This window comes from Cherax quadricarinatus, chromosome 18, assembly GCF_038502225.1.
Source record: "Cherax quadricarinatus isolate ZL_2023a chromosome 18, ASM3850222v1, whole genome shotgun sequence".
Classification (NCBI taxonomy): Eukaryota; Metazoa; Arthropoda; class Malacostraca; order Decapoda; family Parastacidae; genus Cherax; species Cherax quadricarinatus.
In genome coordinates, this window is record NC_091309.1 from 33,793,020 (window position 1) to 33,818,736 (window position 25,717).

At 47.2% G+C, this 25,717-nt stretch overlaps 1 protein-coding gene across 13 annotated transcripts in view; it reads right to left on the reverse strand.

Annotated features, from left to right (window-relative positions):
• LOC128689486 (GAS2-like protein 3) overlaps nt 1-25,717 on the reverse strand; it is a 1,113,234-nt gene that overhangs the window by 634,690 nt on the left and 452,827 nt on the right. For all 13 annotated transcript variants that reach the window (XR_008407186.1, XR_008407185.1, XM_070086395.1 and 10 more), the window contains exon 3: nt 22,151-22,305. Coding sequence is in view for 11 of the 13 variants with exons in the window: in XM_070086395.1 (XP_069942496.1) it covers nt 22,151-22,305 (155 nt within the window). In the remaining 2 variants the exon portion in view is untranslated. The remainder of the gene's footprint in view (nt 1-22,150; nt 22,306-25,717) is intronic.

The following is a 25,717-nucleotide window of genomic DNA, read 5'->3' on the forward strand; positions in this document are numbered from 1 at the left end:
TTATGGAAAACTGGAGGAAATAATAACTAGAACTGAGTATATTACAAACTCCAATCACACAATAGAGAGGAAAAGTAATGTGAGAGACCTGGGAGTGGTAATGTCAGAGGATCTCACCTTCGAGGATCACAACAATGCCACTATCACATCTGCGAGGAAACTGATAGGATGGATAATGAGAACATTCAAGACAAGAGATGCTAAGCCAATGATGATACTTTTTAAATCACTTATTCTTTCTAGGCTGGAATACTGCTGTACTTTAACATCCCCATTCAAGGCAGGTGAAATTGCAGAGCTAGAGAATGTACAGAGAACCTTTACTGCACGTATAAGTTCCATCAAACACCTTAACTACTGGGAGCGCCTGGAAGCGCTTGACTTGTACTCACTAGAGCGCAGGCGAGAGAAATATATCATAATCTACACCTGGAAGATTCTGGAGGGACTGGTCCCTAATATGCACACAGCAATCACTCCATACGAAAGCAAAACACTTGGCAGGCGATGCAACATACCCCCAGTGAAAAGTAGGGGCGTCACTGGTACACTAAGAGAAAACACAATAAGTGTCCGGGGCCCAAGACTGTTAAATTGCCTCCCAGCATACATAAGGGGGATTACCAATAGACCCCTGGCTGTCTTCAAGAAGGCACTGGACAGGCACATAAAGTCAGTACCTGACCAAACGGGCTGTGGTTCGTATGTCATCTTGCGTGCGGCCAGCAGTAACAGCCTGGTTGATCAGACTCTGATCCACCATGAGGCCTGGTTTCAGACCGGGGCGCGGGGGCGTTGACCCCCGAAGCCCTATCCAGGTAAACACGTGTGTATGACCACCAGAGGATTAACTACTGCAGAGAGATCACACCTTCGTTATAAATCTCCGAAGTAAGAGGTAGCAGCAGCACACGAAGAGGAGAGGCAACGCGTCAAGAGAACAGAGGAGTTATTGCAGACGAGGATAACGAGGAAGAGGAGAAGGAGTTCTCCTGGAGTTCTATTAAGCCCTAAGAGAAGTAGGAAATTTAAGTGTAAAAGTCAGCGCGGTCACCACCTCCCTCACACACACTGGTGATAACGATGGTGGTGACTGTGTACCCTTTTTATATCAGAATACTTATATTGATATCGGAAAACAGTAATAACGCGAAAAAATGTAATATCAGTGTCCCGGAGTTGGTGTCGTAGCGACAGAACATTTTACAAATGTCTGAAACGTGACCCAGCATAAGTTTTCACTTTATAACTGTGTTAAGCGTGACGCAGCATCAGCATACTCTCTGTAACTGTCTTGTTTATAGCTTGACACAGGTCGACAACACTGCAAGTGCGGAGGATCCTTAGTAAGAAGACAATCACCCGTCTTTGTACTAGTGTCGTGGTGTGAATAACAGTGTTCTCTTGGTACTAGTGTCGTGGTGTGAATAACAATGTTCTCTTGGTACTAGTGTCGTGGTGTGAATAAAAGTATTATCTTGGTACTATTGTGGTAGTGAGAATAACAGTGTTCTCTTGGTACTAGTGTCGTGGTGAGAATAACAGTGTTCGTTTGGTACTAGTGTCGTGGTGAGAATTAAAAGTGTTCTCTTGGTACTAGTGTCGTGGTGTGAATAACAGTGTTCTCTTGGTACTAGTGTCGTGGTGAGAATAACAGTGTTCTCTTGGTACTAGTGTCGTGGTGAGAATAACAGTGTTCTCTTGGTACTAGTGTCGTGGTGTGAATAACAATGTTCTCTTGGTACTAGTGTCGTGGTGTGAATAACAATGTTCTCTTGGTACTAGTGTCGTGGTGTGAATAAAAGTGTTCTCTTGGTACTAGTGTCGTGGTGAGAATAAGTGTTCTCTTGGTACTAGTGTCGTGGTGTGAATAACAATGTTCTCTTGGTACTAGTGTCGTGGTGAGAATAACAGTGTTCTCTTGGTACTAGTGTCGTGGTGTGAAAAAGTGTTCACTTGGTACTAGTGTCGTGGTGAGAATAACAATGTTCTCTTGGTACTAGTGTCGTGGTGTGAATAACAATGTTCTCTTGGTACTAGAGTCGTGGTGAGAATAACAGTGTTCTCTTGGTATTAGTGTCGTGGTGAGAATAACAGTGTTCTCTTGGTACTAGTGTCGTGGTGATAATAACAGTGTTCTCTTGGTACTAGTGTCGTGGTGAGAATAAGTGTTCTCTTGGTACTAGTGTCGTGGTGAGAATAACAGTGTTCTCTTGGTACTAGTGTCGTGGTGAGAATAACAGTGTTCTCTTGGTACTAGTGTCGTGGTGAGAATAACAGTGTTCTCTTGGTACTAGTGTCGTGGTGAGAATAACAGTGTTCTCTTGGTACTAGTGTCGTGGTGAGAATAACAGTGTTCTCTTGGTACTAGTGTCGTGGTGAGAATAACAGTGTTCTCTTGGTACTAGTGTCGTGGTGAGAATAACAGTGTTCTCTTGGTACTAGTGTCGTGGTGAGAATAACAGTGTTCTCTTGGTATTATTGTGTTGGTGAGAATAACAGTGTTCTCTTGGTACTAGTGTCGTGGTGAGAATAACAGTGTTCTCTTGGTACTAGTGTCGTGGTGAGAATAACAGTGTTCTCTTGGTACTAGTGTCGTGGTGTGAATAACAATGTTCTCTTGGTACTAGTGTCGTGGTGTGAATAACAATGTTCTCTTGGTACTAGTGTCGTGGTGTGAATAAAAGTGTTCTCTTGGTACTAGTGTCGTGGTGAGAATAAGTGTTCTGTTGGTACTAGTGTCGTGGTGAGAATAACAGTGTTCTCTTGGTACTAGTGTCGTGGTGAGAATAACAGTGTTCTCTTGGTACTAGTGTCGTGGTGAGAATAACAATGTTCTCTTGGTACTAGTGTCGTGGTGAGAATAACAGTGTTCTGTTGGTAATAGTGTCATGGTGAGAAAAGTGACATGTCCTTGTTAACTTAATGGTCTTCTTGCACACACTGAAGGAAGGAAAGTTGCTTTTGTGTGTCCTGCAGTGGAAGACGTCAAGGAATGGTAGTTGGCCATCACTCTCAAGTTCCATGGTCAACTTGATGTAGAAACCCTCGAAACTCTTCAAAGGTATATCAAAGGTATAGCTCTGCAATGTTGTTCTTGCTGAGAACAGCATGGATATCAAATCATCTAGAGTAGAAGAACATGTTATCAACATACCGCGACCAAATCACGTTGTTTGAAACTAAGGAGTGGAACCCTCCTGGGGCTAGCACGGCCCTTCTTCAAAACATCTAACTGAGAGATACACAAATAACCCGCACATAGAAGAGAGGAGGTTATGACGACGTTTCGGTCCGACTTGGACCATTTACAAAGTCCTCTAACTGAGAGCACTACAACCTTCTTCCAGAAAATCTGCTGTGTTCTGTATAATTCTGAACAGGGCAATAAACTCCAATACTCATCAGGGCAGCTTAAACCTGCTAGACTGCTACATTCTACCTACGACCCCCCCCCCCCAAAAAAAAAAAAAAACCAGCCTTACAGACGGTGCATGATACCTCTAATGAAAAGCAGAGGAGCGATGAGTACACTCGGAGATAACTCAATAAGTGTTAAGGGATCACGACTCTTCAACTCCCTCCATGTATGCATAAGATGATTATCAATACTTGGTTGTCTTCAAGTGGGAACTCGACTGATTCCTCGATTCCTCAGAATAGTTCCTGATCAACCGGGTTGTGGTGCAGAGGTCGCGCGACGGGTATTAACAGCTTGATCGATCAGGCCAGCAAACCATGAGACTTGGTCTGAGACCGGGTGCTGGGGGTCACTGGCCTCCAGAAGCGACTCCAGGTAAACTCACAATGCCCCATCACTTCGCGTATAGCCAGTGACCAGCACAAACTGGCTGGCAACCTCTTCAAAACTCATGTATTCCGGGTTACATTCACTCCTCGAAATTCTAAACATTCTGGAGATCATCTCTCCCATGTCTCCAGCATAAACACCAAGAACTAGTACATGGCTTCCTTTGATATTGTATCTCTGTTTACCAACGCCCTCATCGACTCCGTCATTCATAAATTTACGAGGAAGATCACTAACAACGCTAACTTCCCCCTTCCTCGTCAGGACTTTATATAGTTGACTGAACTCTGCATCAGCTTTGACTCAAGATAAAAGGCAGCTTTAAGTAATGAGCTGGCATAGTTATAGGCAACCTTCTTAGATTCTGTGGTAGCTAACTTTTTTTTTTTTTGAAAATCTCGAGACTGCAGGCCTGCACTCTTTACCAACTTAGTTGCGATGTTTATATGAAGTTCATTGTGGAACTTGAGTGAGGGGCAAACTTTCGGTCTTTTTGTCCTCGACTGCAGGACACTGGGCAGTGGTACTCTCTTGTAAAGTATACAGAAAGCCCTCTAATAATGATCTGGCACTTCATTCTCACCATGACATTCGAACCGAGGAGGAGTGGTTATTGATTTCTTGCTAAGGACCCTCCACATTCCCAGCTCGGAATTTTACGAAGAATTCACCTGCTGTTCATCACTCAAGGCTACACTTGGCTACACTTTCCCTTTCTTTTCCCAGGACAGCAGACGCAGGGCGCGGACTATACCACATGTCACTCCTACTGTGAGAACCACCTTTCTCCATGTTGTGTCGTAGCCAACAACACTATCTAGGCTCTCACTAGGGGGCAGCATCAACCTGCTACGGTAGCCAATACTTTCATAAAAGTCCTTACCAAAAGGCGAATCTATATTTCTCCACCTGTTTCTGATGCTGGAGACCAATATTCCGTGTGGGAGAAGCTGGGATAAACCAATCGACCTGGTTAAGAGAGGACAAATACGCCTGCAGCTGGGATGACCAGACCAATGTTTGCATAATCCACAGGAGCGCCAAAGATTACCTCATAATTTAGAGACTGAACCTGAACTAACGTCTCAGCGCTTAGAAACTTCTCTTAGTGCAGCTTCTAGCATACTAAACTTGGAGGTAGATACAGCATCACCTTGACTCACCTGGTTCTTGACCATGCCTTGCAAAGCACACATCACAATACTGCTGTTAGGTGACCTCGCTTCTATGAGAATTGAAACTGACCTGACATCTGCTTACACATGACCTGAGTACTCTTCCCTCACGTGGGTGTCTGCTTTATGTAGTGTTTCATGCAGCCTTTTCTTTCTCCTAACACCTCCCATTCTTCTCCGTCCCATGCATGAAATATCTTTCTCTATTTCATTATCTACACTCGACAACTTGAAATACTTTCTCTGTCTCTAAGAGCCCAACTTTCTTACCCAGCACTCCACCATTTTCACTCTTTAACAGACAAGTCCATTTGCCACCGAGGTTTCCCCCCCCCCCTTTTTTTTTACCTCGTTCCAAAATTGTTTCTTATTCTTACCAAAGTTTACCGTACATACCTCACCCATTCCTTCATTTGCTCTCTCTCTCTCTCTCTCTCTCTCTCTCTCTCTCTCTCTCTCTCTCTCTCTCTCTCTCTCTCTCTCTCTCTCATTCTCTCTTCATTCCTTCATCAATATTTTTAAACCGTCGTCGTCTTCTCCACATACTCCTTATCGCATTCATCTAATTTCCTTTCTCTTGAAGCCACTGACACCGTTCTCCGTGTACTCTGTTTTTCTCTTACTTTCTTGCTGGGTCTACCACTGTGTAAAAATCAGACGCATTAGTCGCTTATATATATAAAAAAAAAAATCCTGCACCTGCACACGTCCACCTACCAATGTGTATTATATAATACATCCAACCCTCTCTAATTGTCGTCTGTGAGTGAGAGTGAGAGAGTTAGCGAGAGTGGGAGACTGAGTGAGAATCCACATAAAAACCTCTCACATCTCTCGGTGCTGGGAAAGGCACAATGCAGTCCGCCAAGACTGGAGAAAGCGGAATGAAAAAAAATTGGGAACAGGAAGGAGAGAGGAGGAAAAAAAGTTGAAAGATGAGAGGAAGAAAGAGGAAGTGGGGAAGGAAGATGAAGGATAAGAAGGAAGGAAAGGTTTGAGAAGTGGCACCATTGGCCACAGTGCCACCAGTGTCATCAATTCCACGTTACTGTACATCTTTCAGAGTGCCACTCAACGTTTCTGCCATAGTGCCACCACTTACTGTGCCTATATAAAGGTTCCACTGACCGTGCCTGCCATATAGACTCACCTGGGTCACTTGTCATTTATAGTTTTATGACACCATTTAACTATACTTATAAATGTGAGCGAAGACTGTGTGAATATCGGTCACTTACGCTACCATTATCAGAATACCTCGTGGAAATTACCTAGACTGGAGGGTTCTCTGTCGTATTTTATAATTAAGAGTGGACATGCTTCTGCCACTGCTGGATGATTTTTCTCTTCTCTTCGCTTCAAAGTGTTCTTATGTGTGTCTGTATATCCTGGTATATCTCCCGAGGTGAGCCAGCCAGAGAGTGTATACTCGTGTTCTTGCGGGTTATATCTCTAAAGGATCTTACGAAGGGTCTGTATGTATTGTGGATGGTTGTAAATTATTCGTGTCATGTCTTGCTGACCAGACCTTAGCTCTTAGAAAATTCTAGGTTGGCTATCTGTGCACCCTCACAGTCAGGACACATGGGACTTACACTGCCCACCATTGTAAGTGGGATGTTACTTTGGTTTTACGACCTGTGTCCAGCTTAGGTTGTTTGATGGTCACTGTTGGTGTTCCATGTTTGCTGGTGTTGGTTATTTGGACCCTGTGATCTCGTGTATTGTATATGTACCTTGTATGTTCCCCACGGTATACATAGTGTATAAATTATTTACTCATTTATTGATAATTCACAATACTAAGTATTTAAGATGTGAGGGAGATCACTGTTGAACATTATTTAATTCTTCATGTAGATACATAATAAACCACTGTTAACCACAGTGTTTGCTTAATCTGTCACCTTCATGAACATATTTTGAGAATTTAAGTACTCGGGTTTACCCTTGGTAAAACACTTTACGGACCGGGTGGGGATTGAACCGTGGCGAGCGAGTCACAGTGTGGTCCATGCTAATCTCCTTATAGTGTACAGAAATATACCTAATTTGATTATATTATTTGAGCCAGCTGGTCCAGTGGTTAACGCACTAGCCTGGAGTTTAAGGACTCACTCGCCATGGGTTGAAGCCCCACCCGTTCCCTGGTTTGTTTACAATTGTGTTATTACGATTTCGTGAGTCGTGGTAAAACATTATTGTGGAAACTCATTACGACCTGCACACACCTATGTCAGTGTGCGTCCCACTGTAGTAGCCATGACAGTGACACAGGCACATGATTTGGCTAACTTACCAACTTATCACGAAGGAGTAATTTACTCTGTATAATGTATTGTACATTAATGCATTATTCTAGATGGCATGGAAGCAGAAATCAGACTCAAGCTCAGTATCATAAGTTGACTTTAGTGCCATTAGAAAGGTAAACAGTGTGGACGCCCAGTTAATTCTTATGATGAACTTAACATGGTTGCTGCTGTTCGTATGTAGAAAGGTGACAACAAGAGCAGATGCAGCGCTGTCAGTAGACTCCTGCTGGAGGTGACAACAAGAGCAGATGCAGCGCTGTCAGTAGACTCCTGCTGGAGGTGACAACAAGAGCAGATGCAGCGCTGTCAGTAGACTCCTGCTGGAGGTGACAACAAGAGCAGATGCAGCGCTGTCAGTAGACTCCTGCTGGAGGTGACAACAAGAGCAGATGCAGCACTGTCAGTAGACTCCTGCTGGAGGTGACAACAAGAGCAGATGCAGCGCTGTCAGTAGACTCCTGATGGAGGTGACAACAAGAGCAGATGTAGCCCTGCCAGTAGACTCCTGATGGAGGTGACAACAAGAGCAGATGCAGCGCTGCCAGTAGACTCCTGATGGAGGTGACAACAAGAGCAGATGCAGCGCTGTCAGTAGACTCCTGCTGGAGGTGACAACAAGAGCAGATGCAGCGCTGCCAGTAGACTCCTGCTGGAGGTGACAACAAGAGCAGATGCAGCGCTGTCAGTAGACTCCTGCTGGAGGTGACAACAAGAGCAGATGCAGCGCTGTCAGTAGACTCCTGATGGAGGTGACAACAAGAGCAGATGCAGCACTGTCAGGAGACTTAAATACTGTCGGAAGGAGAGGTGCAGGGTAGTAGTAGTAGTAGTAGTAGTAGTAGTAGTAGTAGTAGTAGTAGTAGTGAGAGGCCACTGAGAGGTCATGTCCCTCTCAGATCCAACACTTCTCACTTGAAAGGCTTGTCCAAGGTGTTTTCTGTACCAAGATGCCACGTGTTGCAGTGTCTGACAAGATGAACATCAAAATGGTATACAATACCGACAGGTTGTTAGGTAAGACACATATGCAACAGTTAGACAACTTTATTCCGAAACGTTTCGCCTACACAGTAGGCTTCTTCAGTCGAATACAGAAAGTAGGCAGGAACAGTAGAGATGTGAAGACGATGTAATCAGTCCATCACCCTTAAAGTCGTAGAATTTGAGGTTGTCAGTCCCTCGGCCTGGAGAAGTTCAGTTCCATAGTCAGGAACTATCTGAAGATCAAGCGACAGTGCGGAGACTTAAATACTGTCGGAAGGAGAGGTGCAGGGTAGTAGTAGTAGTAGTAGTAGTAGTAGTAGTAGTAGTAGTAGTAGTGAGAGGCCACTGAGAGGTCATGTCCCTCTCAGATCCAACACTTCTCACTTGAAAGGCTTGTCCAAGGTGTTTTCTGTACCAAGATGCCACGTGTTGCAGTGTCTGACAAGATGAACATCAAAATGGTATACAATACCGACAGGTTGTTAGGTAAGACACATATGCAACAGTTAGACAACTTTATTCCGAAACGTTTCGCCTACACAGTAGGCTTCTTCAGTCGAATACAGAAAGTAGGCAGGAACAGTAGAGATGTGAAGACGATGTAATCAGTCCATCACCCTTAAAGTCGTAGAATTTGAGGTTGTCAGTCCCTCGGCCTGGAGAAGTTCAGTTCCATAGTCAGGAACTATCTGAAGATCAAGCGACAGTGCGGAGACTTAAATACTGTCGGAAGGAGAGGTGCAGGGTAGTAGTAGTAGTAGTAGTAGTAGTAGTAGTAGTGAGAGGCCACTGAGAGGTCATGTCCCTCTCAGATCCAACACTTCTCACTTGAAAGGCTTGTCCAAGGTGTTTTCTGTACCAAGATGCCACGTGTTGCAGTGTCTGACAAGATGAACATCAAAATGGTATACAATACCGACAGGTTGTTAGGTAAGACACATATGCAACAGTTAGACAAGGGTGATGGACTGATTACATTGTCTTCACATCTCTACTGTTCCTGCCTACTTTCTGTATTCGACTGAAGAAGCCTACTGTGTAGGCGAAACGTTTCGGAATAAAGTTGTCTAACTGTTGCATATGTGTCTTACCTAACAACCTGTCGGTATTGTATACCATTTTGATGTTCATCTTGTCAGACACTGCAACACGTGGCATCTTGGTACAGAAAACACCTTGGACAAGCCTTTCAAGTGAGAAGTGTTGGATCTGAGAGGGACATGACCTCTCAGTGGCCTCTCACTACTACTACTACTACTACTACCCTGCACCTCTCCTTCCGACAGTATTTAAGTCTCCGCACTGTCGCTTGATCTTCAGATAGTTCCTGACTATGGAACTGAACTTCTCCAGGCCGAGGGACTGACAACCTCAAATTCTACGACTTTAAGGGTGATGGACTGATTACATCGTCTTCACATCTCTACTGTTCCTGCCTACTTTCTGTATTCGACTGAAGAAGCCTACTGTGTAGGCGAAACGTTTCGGAATAAAGTTGTCTAACTGTTGCATATGTGTCTTACCTAACAACCTGTCGGTATTGTATACCATTTTGATGTTCATCTTGTCAGACACTGCAACACGTGGCATCTTGGTACAGAAAACACCTTGGACAAGCCTTTCAAGTGAGAAGTGTTGGATCTGAGAGGGACATGACCTCTCAGTGGCCTCTCACTACTACTACTACTACTACTACTACTACTACTACTACTACTACTACTACTACTACTACTACTACTACCCTGCACCTCTCCTTCCGACAGTATTTAAGTCTCCGCACTGTCGCTTGATCTTCAGATAGTTCCTGACTATGGAACTGAACTTCTCCAGGCCGAGGGACTGACAACCTCAAATTCTACGACTTTAAGGGTGATGGACTGATTACATCGTCTTCACATCTCTACTGTTCCTGCCTACTTTCTGTATTCGACTGAAGAAGCCTACTGTGTAGGCGAAACGTTTCGGAATAAAGTTGTCTAACTGTTGCATATGTGTCTTACCTAACAACCTGTCGGTATTGTATACCATTTTGATGTTCATCTTGTCAGACACTGCAACACGTGGCATCTTGGTACAGAAAACACCTTGGACAAGCCTTTCAAGTGAGAAGTGATGGATCTGAGAGGGACATGACCTCTCAGTGGCCTCTCACTACTACTACTACTACTACTACTACTACTACTACTACTACTACTACCCTGCACCTCTCCTTCCGACAGTATTTAAGTCTCCGCACTGTCGCTTGATCTTCAGATAGTTCCTGACTATGGAACTGAACTTCTCCAGGCCGAGGGACTGACAACCTCAAATTCTACGACTTTAAGGGTGATGGACTGATTACATCGTCTTCACATCTCTACTGTTCCTGCCTACTTTCTGTATTCGACTGAAGAAGCCTACTGTGTAGGCGAAACGTTTCGGAATAAAGTTGTCTAACTGTTGCATATGTGTCTTACCTAACAACCTGTCGGTATTGTATACCATTTTGATGTTCATCTTGTCAGACACTGCAACACGTGGCATCTTGGTACAGAAAACACCTTGGACAAGCCTTTCAAGTGAGAAGTGTTGGATCTGAGAGGGACATGACCTCTCAGTGGCCTCTCACTACTACTACTACTACTACTACTACTACTACTACCCTGCACCTCTCCTTCCGACAGTATTTAAGTCTCCGCACTGTCGCTTGATCTTCAGATAGTTCCTGACTATGGAACTGAACTTCTCCAGGCCGAGGGACTGACAACCTCAAATTCTACGACTTTAAGGGTGATGGACTGATTACATCGTCTTCACATCTCTACTGTTCCTGCCTACTTTCTGTATTCGACTGAAGAAGCCTACTGTTTAGGCGAAACGTTTCGGAATAAAGTTGTCTAACTGTTGCATATGTGTCTTACCTAACAACCTGTCGGTATTGTATACCATTTTGATGTTCATCTTGTCAGACACTGCAACACGTGGCATCTTGGTACAGAAAACACCTTGGACAAGCCTTTCAAGTGAGAAGTGTTGGATCTGAGAGGGACATGACCTCTCAGTGGCCTCTCACTACTACTACTACTACTACTACTACTACTACTACCCTGCACCTCTCCTTCCGACAGTATTTAAGTCTCCGCACTGTCGCTTGATCTTCAGATAGTTCCTGACTATGGAACTGAACTTCTCCAGGCCGAGGGACTGACAACCTCAAATTCTACGACTTTAAGGGTGATGGACTGATTACATCGTCTTCACATCTCTACTGTTCCTGCCTACTTTCTGTATTCGACTGAAGAAGCCTACTGTGTAGGCGAAACGTTTCGGAATAAAGTTGTCTAACTGTTGCATATGTGTCTTACCTAACAAGAGCAGATGCAGCGCTGTCAGTAGACTCCTGCTGGAGGTGACAACAAGAGCAGATGCAACCCTGCCAATAGACTCCTGATGGAGGTGACAACAAGAGCAGACGCAGCGCTACCAGTAGACTCCTGATGGAGGTGACAACAAGAGCAGACGCAGCGCTACCAGTAGACTCCTGATGGAGGTGACAACAAGAGCAGACGCAGCGCTACCAGTAGACTCCTGATGGAGGTGACAACAAGACCAGATGCAGCCCTGCCAGTAGACTCCTGATGGAGGTGACAACAAGAGCAGATGCAGCCCTGCCAGTAGACTCCTGATGGAGGTGACAACAAGAGCAGACGCAGCGCTACCAGTAGACTCCTGATGGAGGTGACAACAAGACCAGACGCAGCCCTGCCAGTAGACTCCTGATGGACGTGACAACAAGACCAGATGCAACCCTGCCAATAGACTCCTGATGGAGGTGACAACAAGAGCAGATGCAGCCCTGCCAGTAGACTCCTGATGGAGGTGACAACAAGAGCAGACGCAGCGCTACCAGTAGACTCCTGATGGAGGTGACAACAAGACCAGATGCAGCCCTGCCAGTAGACTCCTGATGGAGGTGACAACAAGACCAGATGCAACCCTGCCAATAGACTCCTGATGGAGGTGACAACAAGAGCAGATGCAGCCCTGCCAGTAGACTCCTGATGGAGGTGACAACAAGAGCAGATGCAGCCCTGCCAGTAGACTCCTGATGGAGGTGACAACAAGACCAGATGCAGCCCTGCCAGTAGACTCCTGATGGAGGTGACAACAAGAGCAGATGCAACCCTGCCAATAGACTCCTGATGGAGGTGACAACAAGAGCAGATGCAGCTCTGCCAATGGACTCCTGACGGAGGTGACAACAAGAGCAGATGCAGCGCTACCAGTAGACTCCTGATGGAGGTGACAAGAGCAGATGCAACCCTGCCAATAGACTCCTGATGGAGGTGACAACAAGAGCAGACGCAGCTCTACCAGTAGACTCCTGCTGAAGGTGACAACAAGAGCAGACGCAGCGCTACCAGTAGACTCCTGCTGAAGGTGACAACAAGAGCAGACGCAGCGCTACCAGTAGACTCCTGCTGAAGGTGACAACAAGAGCAGACGCAGCGCTACCAGTAGACTCCTGCTGAAGGTGACAACAAGAGCAGACGCAGCGCTACCAGTAGACTCCTGCTGAAGGTGACAACAAGAGCAGATGCAGCACTACCAGTAGACTCCTGCTGAAGGTGACAACAAGAGCAGACGCAGCGCTACCAGTAGACTCCTGCTGAAGGTGACAACAAGAGCAGACGCAGCGCTACCAGTAGACTCCTGCTGAAGGTGACAACAAGAGCAGATGCAGCACTACCAGTAGACTCCTGCTGAAGGTGACAACAAGAGCAGACGCAGCGCTACCAGTAGACTCCTGCTGAAGGTGACAACAAGAGCAGACGCAGCGCTACCAGTAGACTCCTGCTGAAGGTGACAACAAGAGCAGACGCAGCGCTACCAGTAGACTCCTGCTGAAGGTGACAACAACAGCAGATGCAGCACTACCAGTAGACTCCTGCTGAAGGTGACAACAAGAGCAGATGCAGCACTACCAGTAGACTCCTGCTGAAGGTGACAACAAGAGCAGACGCAGCGCTACCAGTAGACTCCTGCTGAAGGTGACAACAAGAGCAGACGCAGCGCTACCAGTAGACTCCTGCTGAAGGTGACAACAAGAGCAGACGCAGCGCTACCAGTAGACTCCTGCTGAAGGTGACAACAAGAGCAGATGCAGCACTACCAGTAGACTCCTGCTGAAGGTGACAACAAGAGCAGATGCAGCACTACCAGTAGACTCCTGCTGAAGGTGACAACAAGAGCAGATGCAGCACTACCAGTAGACTCCTGCTGAAGGTGACAACAAGAGCAGATGCAGCACTACCAGTAGACTCCTGCTGAAGGTGACAACAAGAGCAGACGCAGCGCTACCAGTAGACTCCTGCTGAAGGTGACAACAAGAGCAGACGCAGCGCTACCAGTAGACTCCTGCTGAAGGTGACAACAAGAGCAGACGCAGCGCTACCAGTAGACTCCTGCTGAAGGTGACAACAAGAGCAGATGCAGCACTACCAGTAGACTCCTGCTGAAGGTGACAACAAGAGCAGATGCAGCACTACCAGTAGACTCCTGCTGAAGGTGACAACAAGAGCAGATGCAGCACTACCAGTAGACTCCTGCTGAAGGTGACAACAAGAGCAGATGCAGCACTACCAGTAGACTCCTGCTGAAGGTGACAACAAGAGCAGATGCAGCACTACCAGTAGACTCCTGCTGAAGGTGACAACAAGAGCAGATGCAGCGCTACCAGTAGACTCCTGCTGAAGGTGACAACAAGAGCAGATGCAGCACTACCAGTAGACTCCTGCTGAAGGTGACAACAAGAGCAGATGCAGCGCTACCAGTAGACTCCTGCTGAAGGTGACAACAAGAGCAGATGCAGCACTACCAGTAGACTCCTGCTGAAGGTGACAACAAGAGCAGATGCAGCACTACCAGTAGACTCCTGCTGAAGGTGACAACAAGAGCAGATGCAGCACTACCAGTAGACTCCTGCTGAAGGTGACAACAAGAGCAGATGCAGCACTACCAGTAGACTCCTGCTGAAGGTGACAACAAGAGCAGATGCAGCACTACCAGTAGACTCCTGCTGAAGGTGACAACAAGAGCAGATGCAGCACTACCAGTAGACTCCTGCTGAAGGTGACAACAAGAGCAGATGCAGCACTACCAGTAGACTCCTGCTGAAGGTGACAACAAGAGCAGATGCAGCACTACCAGTAGACTCCTGCTGAAGGTGACAACAAGAGCAGATGCAGCACTACCAGTAGACTCCTGCTGAAGGTGACAACAAGAGCAGATGCAGCACTACCAGTAGACTCCTGCTGAAGGTGACAACAAGAGCAGATGCAGCGCTACCAGTAGACTCCTGCTGAAGGTGACAACAAGAGCAGATGCAGCGCTACCAGTAGACTCCTGCTGAAGGTGACAACAAGAGCAGATGCAGCGCTACCAGTAGACTCCTGCTGAAGGTGACAACAAGAGCAGATGCAGCACTACCAGTAGACTCCTGCTGAAGGTGACAACAAGAGCAGATGCAGCACTACCAGTAGACTCCTGCTGAAGGTGACAACAAGAGCAGATGCAGCACTACCAGTAGACTCCTGCTGAAGGTGACAACAAGAGCAGATGCAGCACTACCAGTAGACTCCTGCTGAAGGTGACAACAAGAGCAGATGCAGCACTACCAGTAGACTCCTGCTGAAGGTGACAACAAGAGCAGATGCAGCACTACCAGTAGACTCCTGCTGAAGGTGACAACAAGAGCAGATGCAGCACTACCAGTAGACTCCTGCTGAAGGTGACAACAAGAGCAGATGCAGCGCTGTCAGTAGACTCCTGCTGGAGGTGACAACAAGAGCAGATGCAGCGCTGTCAGTAGACTCCTGCTGGAGGTGACAACAAGAGCAGATGCAGCACTACCAGTAGACTCCTGCTGAAGGTGACAACAAGAGCAGATGCAGCACTACCAGTAGACTCCTGCTGAAGGTGACAACAAGAGCAGATGCAGCACTACCAGTAGACTCCTGCTGAAGGTGACAACAAGAGCAGATGCAGCACTACCAGTAGACTCCTGCTGAAGGTGACAACAAGAGCAGATGCAGCGCTACCAGTAGACTCCTGCTGAAGGTGACAACAAGAGCAGATGCAGCGCTACCAGTAGACTCCTGCTGAAGGTGACAACAAGAGCAGATGCAGCGCTACCAGTAGACTCCTGCTGAAGGTGACAACAAGAGCAGATGCAGCACTACCAGTAGACTCCTGCTGAAGGTGACAACAAGAGCAGATGCAGCACTACCAGTAGACTCCTGCTGAAGGTGACAACAAGAGCAGATGCAGCACTACCAGTAGACTCCTGCTGAAGGTGACAACAAGAGCAGATGCAGCACTACCAGTAGACTCCTGCTGAAGGTGACAACAAGAGCAGATGCAGCACTACCAGTAGACTCCTGCTGAAGGTGACAACAAGAGCAGATGCAGCACTACCAGTAGACTCCTGCTGAAGGTGACAACAAGAGCAGATGCAGCACTACCAGTAGACTCCTGCTGAAGGTGACAACAAGAGCAGATGCAGCGCTGTCAGTAGACTCCTGCTGGAGGTGACAACAAGAGCAGATGCAGCGCTGTCAGTAGACTCCTGCTGGAGGTGACAACAAGAGCAGATGCAGCGCTACCAGTAGACTCCTGCTGAAGGTGACAACAAGAGCAGATGCAGCACTACCAGTAGACTCCTGCTGGAGGTGACAACAAGAGCAGATGCAGCTCTGCCAGTAGACTCCTGCTGGAGGTGACAACAAGAGCAGATGCAGCACTGCCAGTAGACTCCTGCTGAAGGTGACAACAAGAGCAGATGCAGCACTGCCAGTAGACTCCTGCTGAAGGTGACAACAAGAGCAGACGCAGCGCTGTCAGTAGACTCCTGCTGGAGGTGACAACAAGAGCAGACGCAGCGCTGTCAGTAGACTCCTGCTGGAGGTGACAACAAGAGCAGACGCAGCGCTGTCAGTAGACTCCTGCTGGAGGTGACAACAAGAGCAGACGCAGCGCTGTCAGTAGACTCCTGCTGGAGGTGACAACAAGAGCAGACGCAGCGCTGTCAGTAGACTCCTGCTGGAGGTGACAACAAGAGCAGACGCAGCGCTGTCAGTAGACTCCTGCTGGAGGTGACAACAAGAGCAGACGCAGCGCTGTCAGTAGACTCCTGCTGAAGGTGACAACAAGAGCAGATGCAGCGCTACCAGTAGACTCCTGCTGGAGGTGACAACAAGAGCAGATGCAGCGCTACCAGTAGACTCCTGCTGGAGGTGACAACAAGAGCAGATGCAGCACTGCCAGTAGACTCCTGCTTAGATACATCAGTGATATTACTATTATTTGTGATGTTACTAACAGTTAAGCAATGAGAAAGTTTAGAGTGGGAAGTACAGAGGAAGAAGTATTAGCATGTTAGCAAGAATCTTGAAATGTTGGTGAATGAGAGGCAAGGCTACCTACCTCCAGACTTGCTACTGGGGAGAGGGAGTGGAAGGGAGAAGGGAAGGGAGAGGGGAAGGTCGGAGAAGGTCAAGGTTGAGGGTGAAGGGAGAAATTGATGTGATGCGTGTGAAAGAACGGTGAGGGAAGATGATTAGAGAAAGGATGAACGAGCCAGGTGAACGTCATGGAGAGAGAGAAGGGGGGAGGGAGGGAGGGGGGAAGACGGAAATGTCAGTTATGAGAGAGAGAGGGATGGAAGGGGAGGTGAAATAAGAGAAAGGAGGTGGAATGATTGGAATGGAAAGAGAGGGAGTGCAAGACTGTGATAATGTTTTCTTGACTTAGTGCAGAGATGAGGCTCCTGGTGGTGTTCCTGCAGGCAGCAGCGTCCTGAGTGTGTGGTGTACCTGCAGGCAGCAGCATCCTGAGTGTGTGGTGTTCCTGCAGGCAGCAGCATCCTGAGCGTGTGGTGTTCCTGCAGGCAGCAGCATCCTGAGCGTGTGGTGTTCCTGCAGGCAGCAGCATCCTGAGCGTGTGGTGTTCCTGCAGGCAGCAGCATCCTGAGCGTGTGGTGTTCCTGCAGGCAGCAGCGTCCTGAGTGTGTGGTGTTCCTGCAGGCAGCAGCATCCTGAGCGTGTGGTGTTCCTGCAGGCAGCAGCATCCTGAGCGTGTGGTGTACCTGCAGGCAGCAGCGTCCTGAGTGTGTGGTGTTCCTGCAGGCAGCAGCATCCTGAGCGTGTGGTGTTCCTGCAGGCAGCAGCATCCTGAGCGTGTGGTGTACCTGCAGGCAGCAGCATCCTGAGCGTGTGGTGTTCCTGCAGGCAGCAGCATCCTGAGCGTGTGGTGTTCCTGCAGGCAGCAGCATCCTGAGCGTGTGGTGTTCCTGCAGGCAGCAGCATCCTGAGCGTGTGGTGTTCCTGCAGGCAGCAGCATCCTGAGTGTGTGGTGTTCCTGCAGGCAGCAGCGTCCTGAGCGTGTGGTGTTCCTGCAGGCAGCAGCATCCTGAGCGTGTGGTGTTCCTGCAGGCAGCAGCGTCCTGAGTGTGTGGTGTACCTGCAGGCAGCAGCATCCTGAGTGTGTGGTGTTCCTGCAGGCAGCAGCGTCCTGAGTGTGTGGTGTACCTGCAGGCAGCAGCGTCCTGAGTGTGTGGTGTTCCTGCAGGCAGCAGCGTCCTGAGTGTGTGGTGTTCCTGCAGGCAGCAGCGTCCTGAGTGTGTGGTGTTCCTGCAGGCAGCAGCGTCCTGAGTGTGTGGTGTTCCTGCAGGCAGCAGCGTCCTGAGTGTGTGGTGTTCCTGCAGGCAGTAGAGTCCTGAGTGTGTGGTGTTCCTGCAGGCAGCAGCGTCCTGAGTGTGTGGTGTTCCTACAGGCAGCAGCGTCCTGAGTGGTGTTCCTGCAGGCAACAGCGTCCTGAGTGTGTGGTGTTCCTGCAGGCAGCAGTGTCCTGAGCGTGTGGTGTTCCTGCAGGCAGCAGCGTCCTGAGTGTGTGATGTTCCTGCAGGCAGCAGCGTCCTGAGTGTGTGGTGTTCCTGCAGGCAGCAGCGTCCTGAGTGTGTGGTGTTCCTGCAGGCAGCAGCGTCCTGAGTGTGTGGTGTTCCTGCAGGCAGCAGCGTCCTGAGTGTGTGGTGTTCCTGCAGGCAGCAGCGTCCTGAGTGTGTGGTGTTCCTGCAGGCAGCAGAGTCCTGAGTGTGTGGTGTTCCTGCAGGCAACAGCGTCCTGAGTGTGTGGTGTTCCTGCAGGCAACAGCGTCCTGAGTGTGTGGTGTTCCTGCAGGCAACAGCGTCCTGAGTGTGTGGTGTTCCTGCAGGCAGCAGCGTCCTGAGTGTGTGGTGTTCCTGCAGGCAGCAGCGTCCTGAGTGTGTGGTGTTCCTACAGGCAGCAGCGTCCTGAGTATCTGCTGTTCCTGCAGGCAGCAGCGTCCTGAGTGTGTGGTGTTCCTGCAGGCAGCAGCGTCCTGAGTGTGTGGTGTTCCTGTAGGCATCAGCGTCCTGAGTGTGTGGTGTTCCTGCAGGCAGCAGCGTCCTGAGTGTATGCTGTTCCTTCAGGCAGCAGCGTCCTGAATGTCTGATCTTTCTGTTAATCAGACTCACCTCATCTTCCATCAGTCGCACTCAGATCTTGTACCTGAGCTGGCGTCGAGGTCTTAAGGAACTGGCGCTCTGTCTGCGAGACCTTGGTTCCATAACAGCAACACCAGACACTCAGGACGCTGCTGACTGCAGGAACACCACTCAGGACGCTGCTGCTTGCATGAACACCAAACAATCAGGACGCTGCTGCCTACAGACAGCTGCACATCACCTCAATATGAGCAGCAGATAGGTGCACGACACCTCAGTATGAGCAGCAGACAGCTGCACGACACCTCAGCATGAGCAGCAGACAGCTGCGCGTCACCTCAGTATGACCAGCAGACAGGTGCAAGTCACCTCAGTATGACCAGCAGACAGGTGCACGTCACCTCAGTATGACCAGCAGACAGGTGCAAGTCACCTCAGTATGACCAGCAGACAGGTGCAAGTCACCTCAGTGTGACCAGACAGGTGCACATCACCTCAGTATGACCAGCAGACAGGTGCACATCACCTCAGTGTGACCAGCAGACAGGTGCGCGTCACCTCAGTATGACCAGCAGACAGGTGCACATCACCTCAGTGTGACCAGCAGACAGGTGCACATCACCTCAGTATGACCAGCAGACAGGTGCACATCACCTCAGTATGACCAGCAGACAGGTGCACATCACCTCAGTATGACCAGCAGACAGGTGCGCGTCACCTCAGTATGACCAGCAGACAGGTGCGCGTCACCTCAGTATGACCAGCAGACAGGTGCACATCACCTCAGTATGACCAGCAGACAGGTGCGCGTCACCTCAGTATGACCAGCAGACAGGTGCACATCACCTCAGTGTGACCAGCAGACAGGTGCACATCACCTCAGTATGACCAGCAGACAGGTGCACATCACCTCAGTGTGACCAGCAGACAGGTGCACATCACCTCAGTGTGACCAGCAGACAGGTGCACATCACCTCAGTGTGACCAGCAGACAGGTGCACATCACCTCAGTATAGCCTTCTTTATCATATCTCAGAAAACACAACTTTTTGACTGTTTAACCCCCAGGTTCACACTATTCATTATTTCTCTTCAAGCTTTATATGTTATGAAGTTCAGTCTCCACTTGAACACTTCCCCCAGTTATTGCTGCAGCTCGAGGAACAACCACCAGTTCCGGATATTTTGAGTGGCCTTAAATAGATAATCACCCATAAAAAATTTGAGAGCTTCTCTCAGTGTGTACATGTTGTCCATGCCTAGACGATATATACTCGAGTGAGATATAATCTCATTGATTCCCCTACCACATGTGTTGCCTGAACCCTGAGAGTGTACCGTGTTCTCCTGAATGTGAAGATTATTCACTTATTCCTTTTGCATTCATTGTGTGCCTCATTGCACCAGAGTTGCAGTTATCGAAGGCTTTGGTAAAGTCTGCGTATAATGCATCTGCATTTATTTTTTCTTGTAGAGTTTCTTAAAACATGTAATGGTGTAGCAGTTGTGAAAGGCAGGAGCTACGTGCTCTAAACCCATGCTGTCCTGGGTTGTGCAATTGTTGTGTTTTCATGTTGACTGGCAGTGTTGCTCCTCAGGACCCGTTCAAAGATTTTGATAACGTGAGCGTTGTTAGCGTAATATATTTCTGCAGCTGCTGTACTGCCACTTTTATGGAATGTGGCTGTCAGTGGACTGACTGTGGGTTGACATCTGTGTCCAGGCTCGTTTCCATAGAATATTTAAAGCATGTGATAATGATTTCTTGAAGTTTTTGATCGATATGGAGTTCCACGAGTCCAGGTATGAAGCAGAATGCTTGGGCAAGTTATCAGCGGCATTTTTAGAATTGAAATTCAGATTACTTGAAAAAATTTGGAGATGTCGGCAGCATTTCGAGTCATACGAATGAAAAACTCATTTGGGTTGCTAATCTTTTAATTGATTAATGGCTCGCTGACTTCAGTATTTAACTCATTTCTTAGTTATCGTCTTTGTAGGTTCCATCTCCTTTAAGTAAGGATGCGATACTAAATGTGGTTGTTGTCCTGGATTTGCATATGGGAAAACATAATTTTGACTTCTTTCAGTATCATATTTTTTTCTTTCCTGGGTTCAGAGGCATTCAATTTCTGATCAGCTTTTTCCCTTTCCATAACTAGTCACACTTTTCGTTCTTCAGAAAGTCTGCGGTCTTTGAGAAGTTTGTGATCCATTTTCTTTGCTTATGGAGGGAACGCGGCTCTCTATCTTAAGTCTTCTCTCTTTTTTTTTTCTTTTTTTTTCGTAATGGTGCTTATGGAGGAGACTTCGAGTACCTTGAAGGTTATCCTCTCGAGATACTGATTCAAACCCATCTTAATGGATCTCGTTGATGTCCTTATTGTTGAATTTGTTGAATGCACATTAATTGTTTTGCTCGGCAGGACCAGTGTGTATGCAGGTCTGACCCTCGATTACATTGTGATCCGAGTTTGTTACATTCAACACCATTTTTCCGTAGCAGATCCTCATTGTGCATATAAGGTCAAGGGTATTTTCTAGCCTGGTCGGTTCCACTATTTACTTGCTTAAGGTGAATTTATTAAAGAGTCTTAAGAATTCGGTTATGTTAGACTGTTCATCTGAACAAGCTAAATTTAAAAGTTTTTCAAGATAGTATCTGAACTGCAGGGAAGTTGTATCCTGTGGTTAAAATTTAAATACAACACAACTTTCTGAGTTTCAGTTTTAATGCAAAACTTTAACTACATCATTTGTGAAATAAGTAACTTACTGCAAATGAGTGACTGACAATTCTCTGCCCCAGGTTTTGCCAATTCTGCAGCTGCGTCTAAGTAGACAGTACCCAGGTACCCACCAATCGCTGTAAAAGTAGTCTTTAACATGGATCTCTGTGAAACTGCAAACATTGCATTTGACCGTTAGGAGGCCCTAATAACACATGTCTTGTCACTTGTAAGATCATCTTTGTTTACCAAAGGTAGAATATACCGATAAGTGTGTAAGATGCAGTGTGTAGCTTATGGCATTTTGAGAGGACGTTTTCGTCCACCGGGGACACTCATCAGTCCAAATAGATATGAACAGATTGATGAGGTCATCGGTGGACAAAACTCAGCAAGTGCCATCAACTGCAAACTGTGACTTATTCCAAGGACTTGAGTAACCATAAATGATGTTAGGCTATTATAGTGATTTCTTTTGATTTTAATACAGCGTATTGGAGAGGCAAATGGTGAATGAGTTACTCACAGTATACAAAATGATTTTAAGGCAAATGTAGTATTGACTGAGGTATTCAGAGTGCAAAAGATGGCTTAAGGGTACTTGAATGGTGACTTGGGAGGGAGGGGGTACTCACCAAGCAGCTTCGAGAGCCAGTCGGCCAGGTCCTCCTTGAGGGGCAGCAACTGACGCTCGTGGGCCTCTGCAATCTTAGCGTTGAGGAGCAGCATGTACTCAGCCTCGGTCTTGGGGTACTCGTCATCCTCCAGCTCCAGGCAGAACGATGGCTCTCTGAGGACGACAAAACCAAGTTGTCAGTTGTCTCACCTCTTGATGTGGCTTGACAACACAATGTAGAGTAAAGTGAAGTTAACAAGTCAAAAACAAGTAAGCTAACCCTGAAGTAAGCAAGCTAATGATGAAGTCAGTAATGAAGTTAGTGACATCAAATCACTCACAGGAGTGTGCCTCAGAACACTCAAAGTTTCAAGAAACATGGCGTTCACATGACGGCTCCTTTGCTAGCCACAGCATTACAGACCAGAAAACCTAACAGCACATCATAAAAGTCTTCGCAAGAGCGATGAGACGCCAAATTACATTTTTTTTTTTTTTTGGCACACCCCAAGCCAGGACGGGAGATCAGGCCTCGTCACCTCTGCTCAACGACTATGGCAGGTGTTGCGGAGGTGTTGAAAGGACATCAAAACACGGATGTGGTTTACGCCAGAGGCATTTGGCAAATGCGATTTTGACTTATGATGTGATTGTACACAAACTGAGGGTGATAAGTATAGTAGGGAAAGTACGCAAATGGATATTTAACTTTAACAATACAAAGTGTGGCAGTAAACAGAGTAAAATCCGGCATTAGTAAAATAATAGTAAAAAAGCTCAGTGCTCCAAGGCACTGTCCTGGCACCTCTACTGTTTCTTATTCTCATAGCAGATATATATAAAAACACAGTTTTGTTTCATTTGCAAATACCATAAATAAACATGGCAATTACCTCGGTAGAAGAAACGGAAAAACTGCAACAAGATGTAAGTAGCGGTGATTAGTTCCAGCTGCTTAGATATGGAAATAATGAAGATATCAAAACAATGTACAAAACCTAAGATCATTAAATAGAACGAAAGAAACACGCGAAAAAAACTTGGAGTAATATCAGCTGATCTTTCAAAGAACACAAGGCAAATATTCTGACAGCCAGCAAGATGACAGGATGGAAAATAAGAACTTGTTTAAAGTATTATCCCCTCTTCAAGGGGGGTTCCCGTCTGAGGAATTGGATCTTTTGGTCTTCTTCCTCTGACTGAACCTAATTACCTCCCAATCCCCCTTCCCTATCCCATCCATCATATCCCTCCCCTCCCCCCTCTCCCCATCCCTCCCCTCTCCCTTTCCTGTTTTCAGCCTTTGGTGCCCTCCCCTCAGGCACTCTAGTTCCTAGGTAGGGGGAAGGGTTCAGTGGTCCATTCCATTTCGTTGAGGTCCTTGGCGGTAGTGTAGTTTGCCATGGAATCTGGATCATCTGGGGGCTTCCCGATCCATCTCCAATCTCCTGGCTCCTGTCAGGTGTCTTTTAATTGACGGGTGTATCTCTGGAGGCTGCCTGTCAGATTCCGGGAGGTGGTGGCTGAAGGAGGTATGGTTTGTGGCGGGTATCCGGCCACCCTCTCTTTTGTCCACCGAGGTGGCTCGGTAGATGTGAGGTTGCTATCCTGGATTATTGTTTTACTAGCATGAAGGGTAGGGTATGGCACAAGTTCCATGCCACATTTGCACTGCTGGATGCACTGAAGTCATCTTGGGCACAGAGGGGAAAAATTTAATTCTTTCTAGGAACTGTCCCTCCGTGGTCCCCCTTTCTTTCTTGTTTTTGGAAAAACAAAAAGAAAAATGTGATCTAACCATGGGGCCCCAGTGATGTAACCATGGGGCCCCAGTGATGTAACCATGAGGCCCCAGTGGACCTTTCTAACACCCTGGTACCTTCTGCAGGTAACATTTCATTGCCTGCTCCTGGTACCAAGGTTCTGTCTGACTCCTTTGACACATCCAACCTCCTTACGTGCGTGACTATGTTTCCGGTTTCTCCCACTACGGTGCGACAATTTTCATATTGCCCACTATCTCAGGATGGACCACCTCCAGGCCCACTCCTAAAGGAGCACGACCATTAACAGACGACACTGCTTTGATTTCCCTATGGACTTAATGGAATTATTTCCCAATGGAAATGAGTCACTCTGACTTTTATGGGTTATCCTAGGTTCTCTATACATATGCTGCGATGTATGATAGTCTATGTAACTGTATTTGTGTATACCTGAATAAACTCACGATTACCTCTCTTCCCAGAAAAGACCAGCACGACACTCGCTCCCCTTACACACTACATTTTAAAGTACACAAGGGACTAACTTTTTCACCTGCAGCTAACAACCCTCACTATCTGACATAGTATCAGCAAGGCAGTCTTGTGCCATCTTGGTCAAAATATTTCATTTCATGTTCTTAGGAGTGGTGCACGCATCGTCATGGTACACAGTGTTGGCCAAGCTCAGTCTTTCTCTTCTTACCTTCATAGACGATGGAGGTATTCTCAGATATGCGTGTCTTGGTGGTCTGCTTGTGCTTGTGTGGAACATTTGAAAGGTGCTGCATGGGGCCGATATCGGTACAATAGTACAACAGACCGACTCCTTGATTTTAAGCATGCAAGAGCAGTCGCCCGCCATGTCATCCGTGAAGCTAAATGCACTTATGGGGATTGTTTCTACCGTCACTTCAGCTTCCCCTGTGTGCAGTCTGGAAAAAAGTATGGAAACTGAGTGGCAAATTCTCTCCAGACCCGGCTCTCATTCTTAGGGTTGACTGAGTCACCATTGCAAACCCTCTTGAAGTTGCCACAGAAATTGGAAATCATCTTGTACATATCTCTCAGAAGCTCCATCTATGGCTCTCATTTCTTTTCTCCCAAACCTGCCAGAGAGTTACAGCCCTTAGACTTTTCTCCTGGCAGAGAAAAGTCTTGTGTGTCTTTTACCCTTCTAGAACTGGAGTAAACATGTTTCGCTTGCCGATCATCGGCAGCTGGACCTGACGGCATTCATATTCATATGCTTCAACATTTACATCCGTCAGCCCTTGCAGCCCTACGACTTTTTAATCTTATTTGGTTGCAAAGAATTCTTCCCCAGCTGTGGAAATCTGCCATTGTTCTGCCTTTTCGTATCCAGGCACTTCGGGGTTTGATATCTCCCACTATCGTCCCATTGCTCTTACCAGTGCAGTTTGTAAGGTGATGGAACATCTGGTAAAGTCATCTGTTGTGGTATTTAGAGACACACAATAGTCTCTCCACTAGTCAATATGGCTTTCGTAAGGGCTGCTCTACTATCGACCTCTTACTCCGCTTAGATACGTATGTTAGCAATGCTTTTGCTAGCAACCACTGTTATCGCCATATTTTTTTTGATCTTGAGAAGACATATGACACTACTTGGAGATATAACATCTTGGCCCAAGTTCACTCCTTAGGCCTCCGAAGCAATCTGCCATTTTTCCTTAAAAGCTTCTTATCTGAGAGACATTTCCGTGTTCGTGTTAATAATTCGCTTTCCCAGGACTTTGTCCAAGCTGAGAGTGTCCTTCAAGGATATGTCCTTAGCACCACTCTTTTTCTTCTTGCTATAA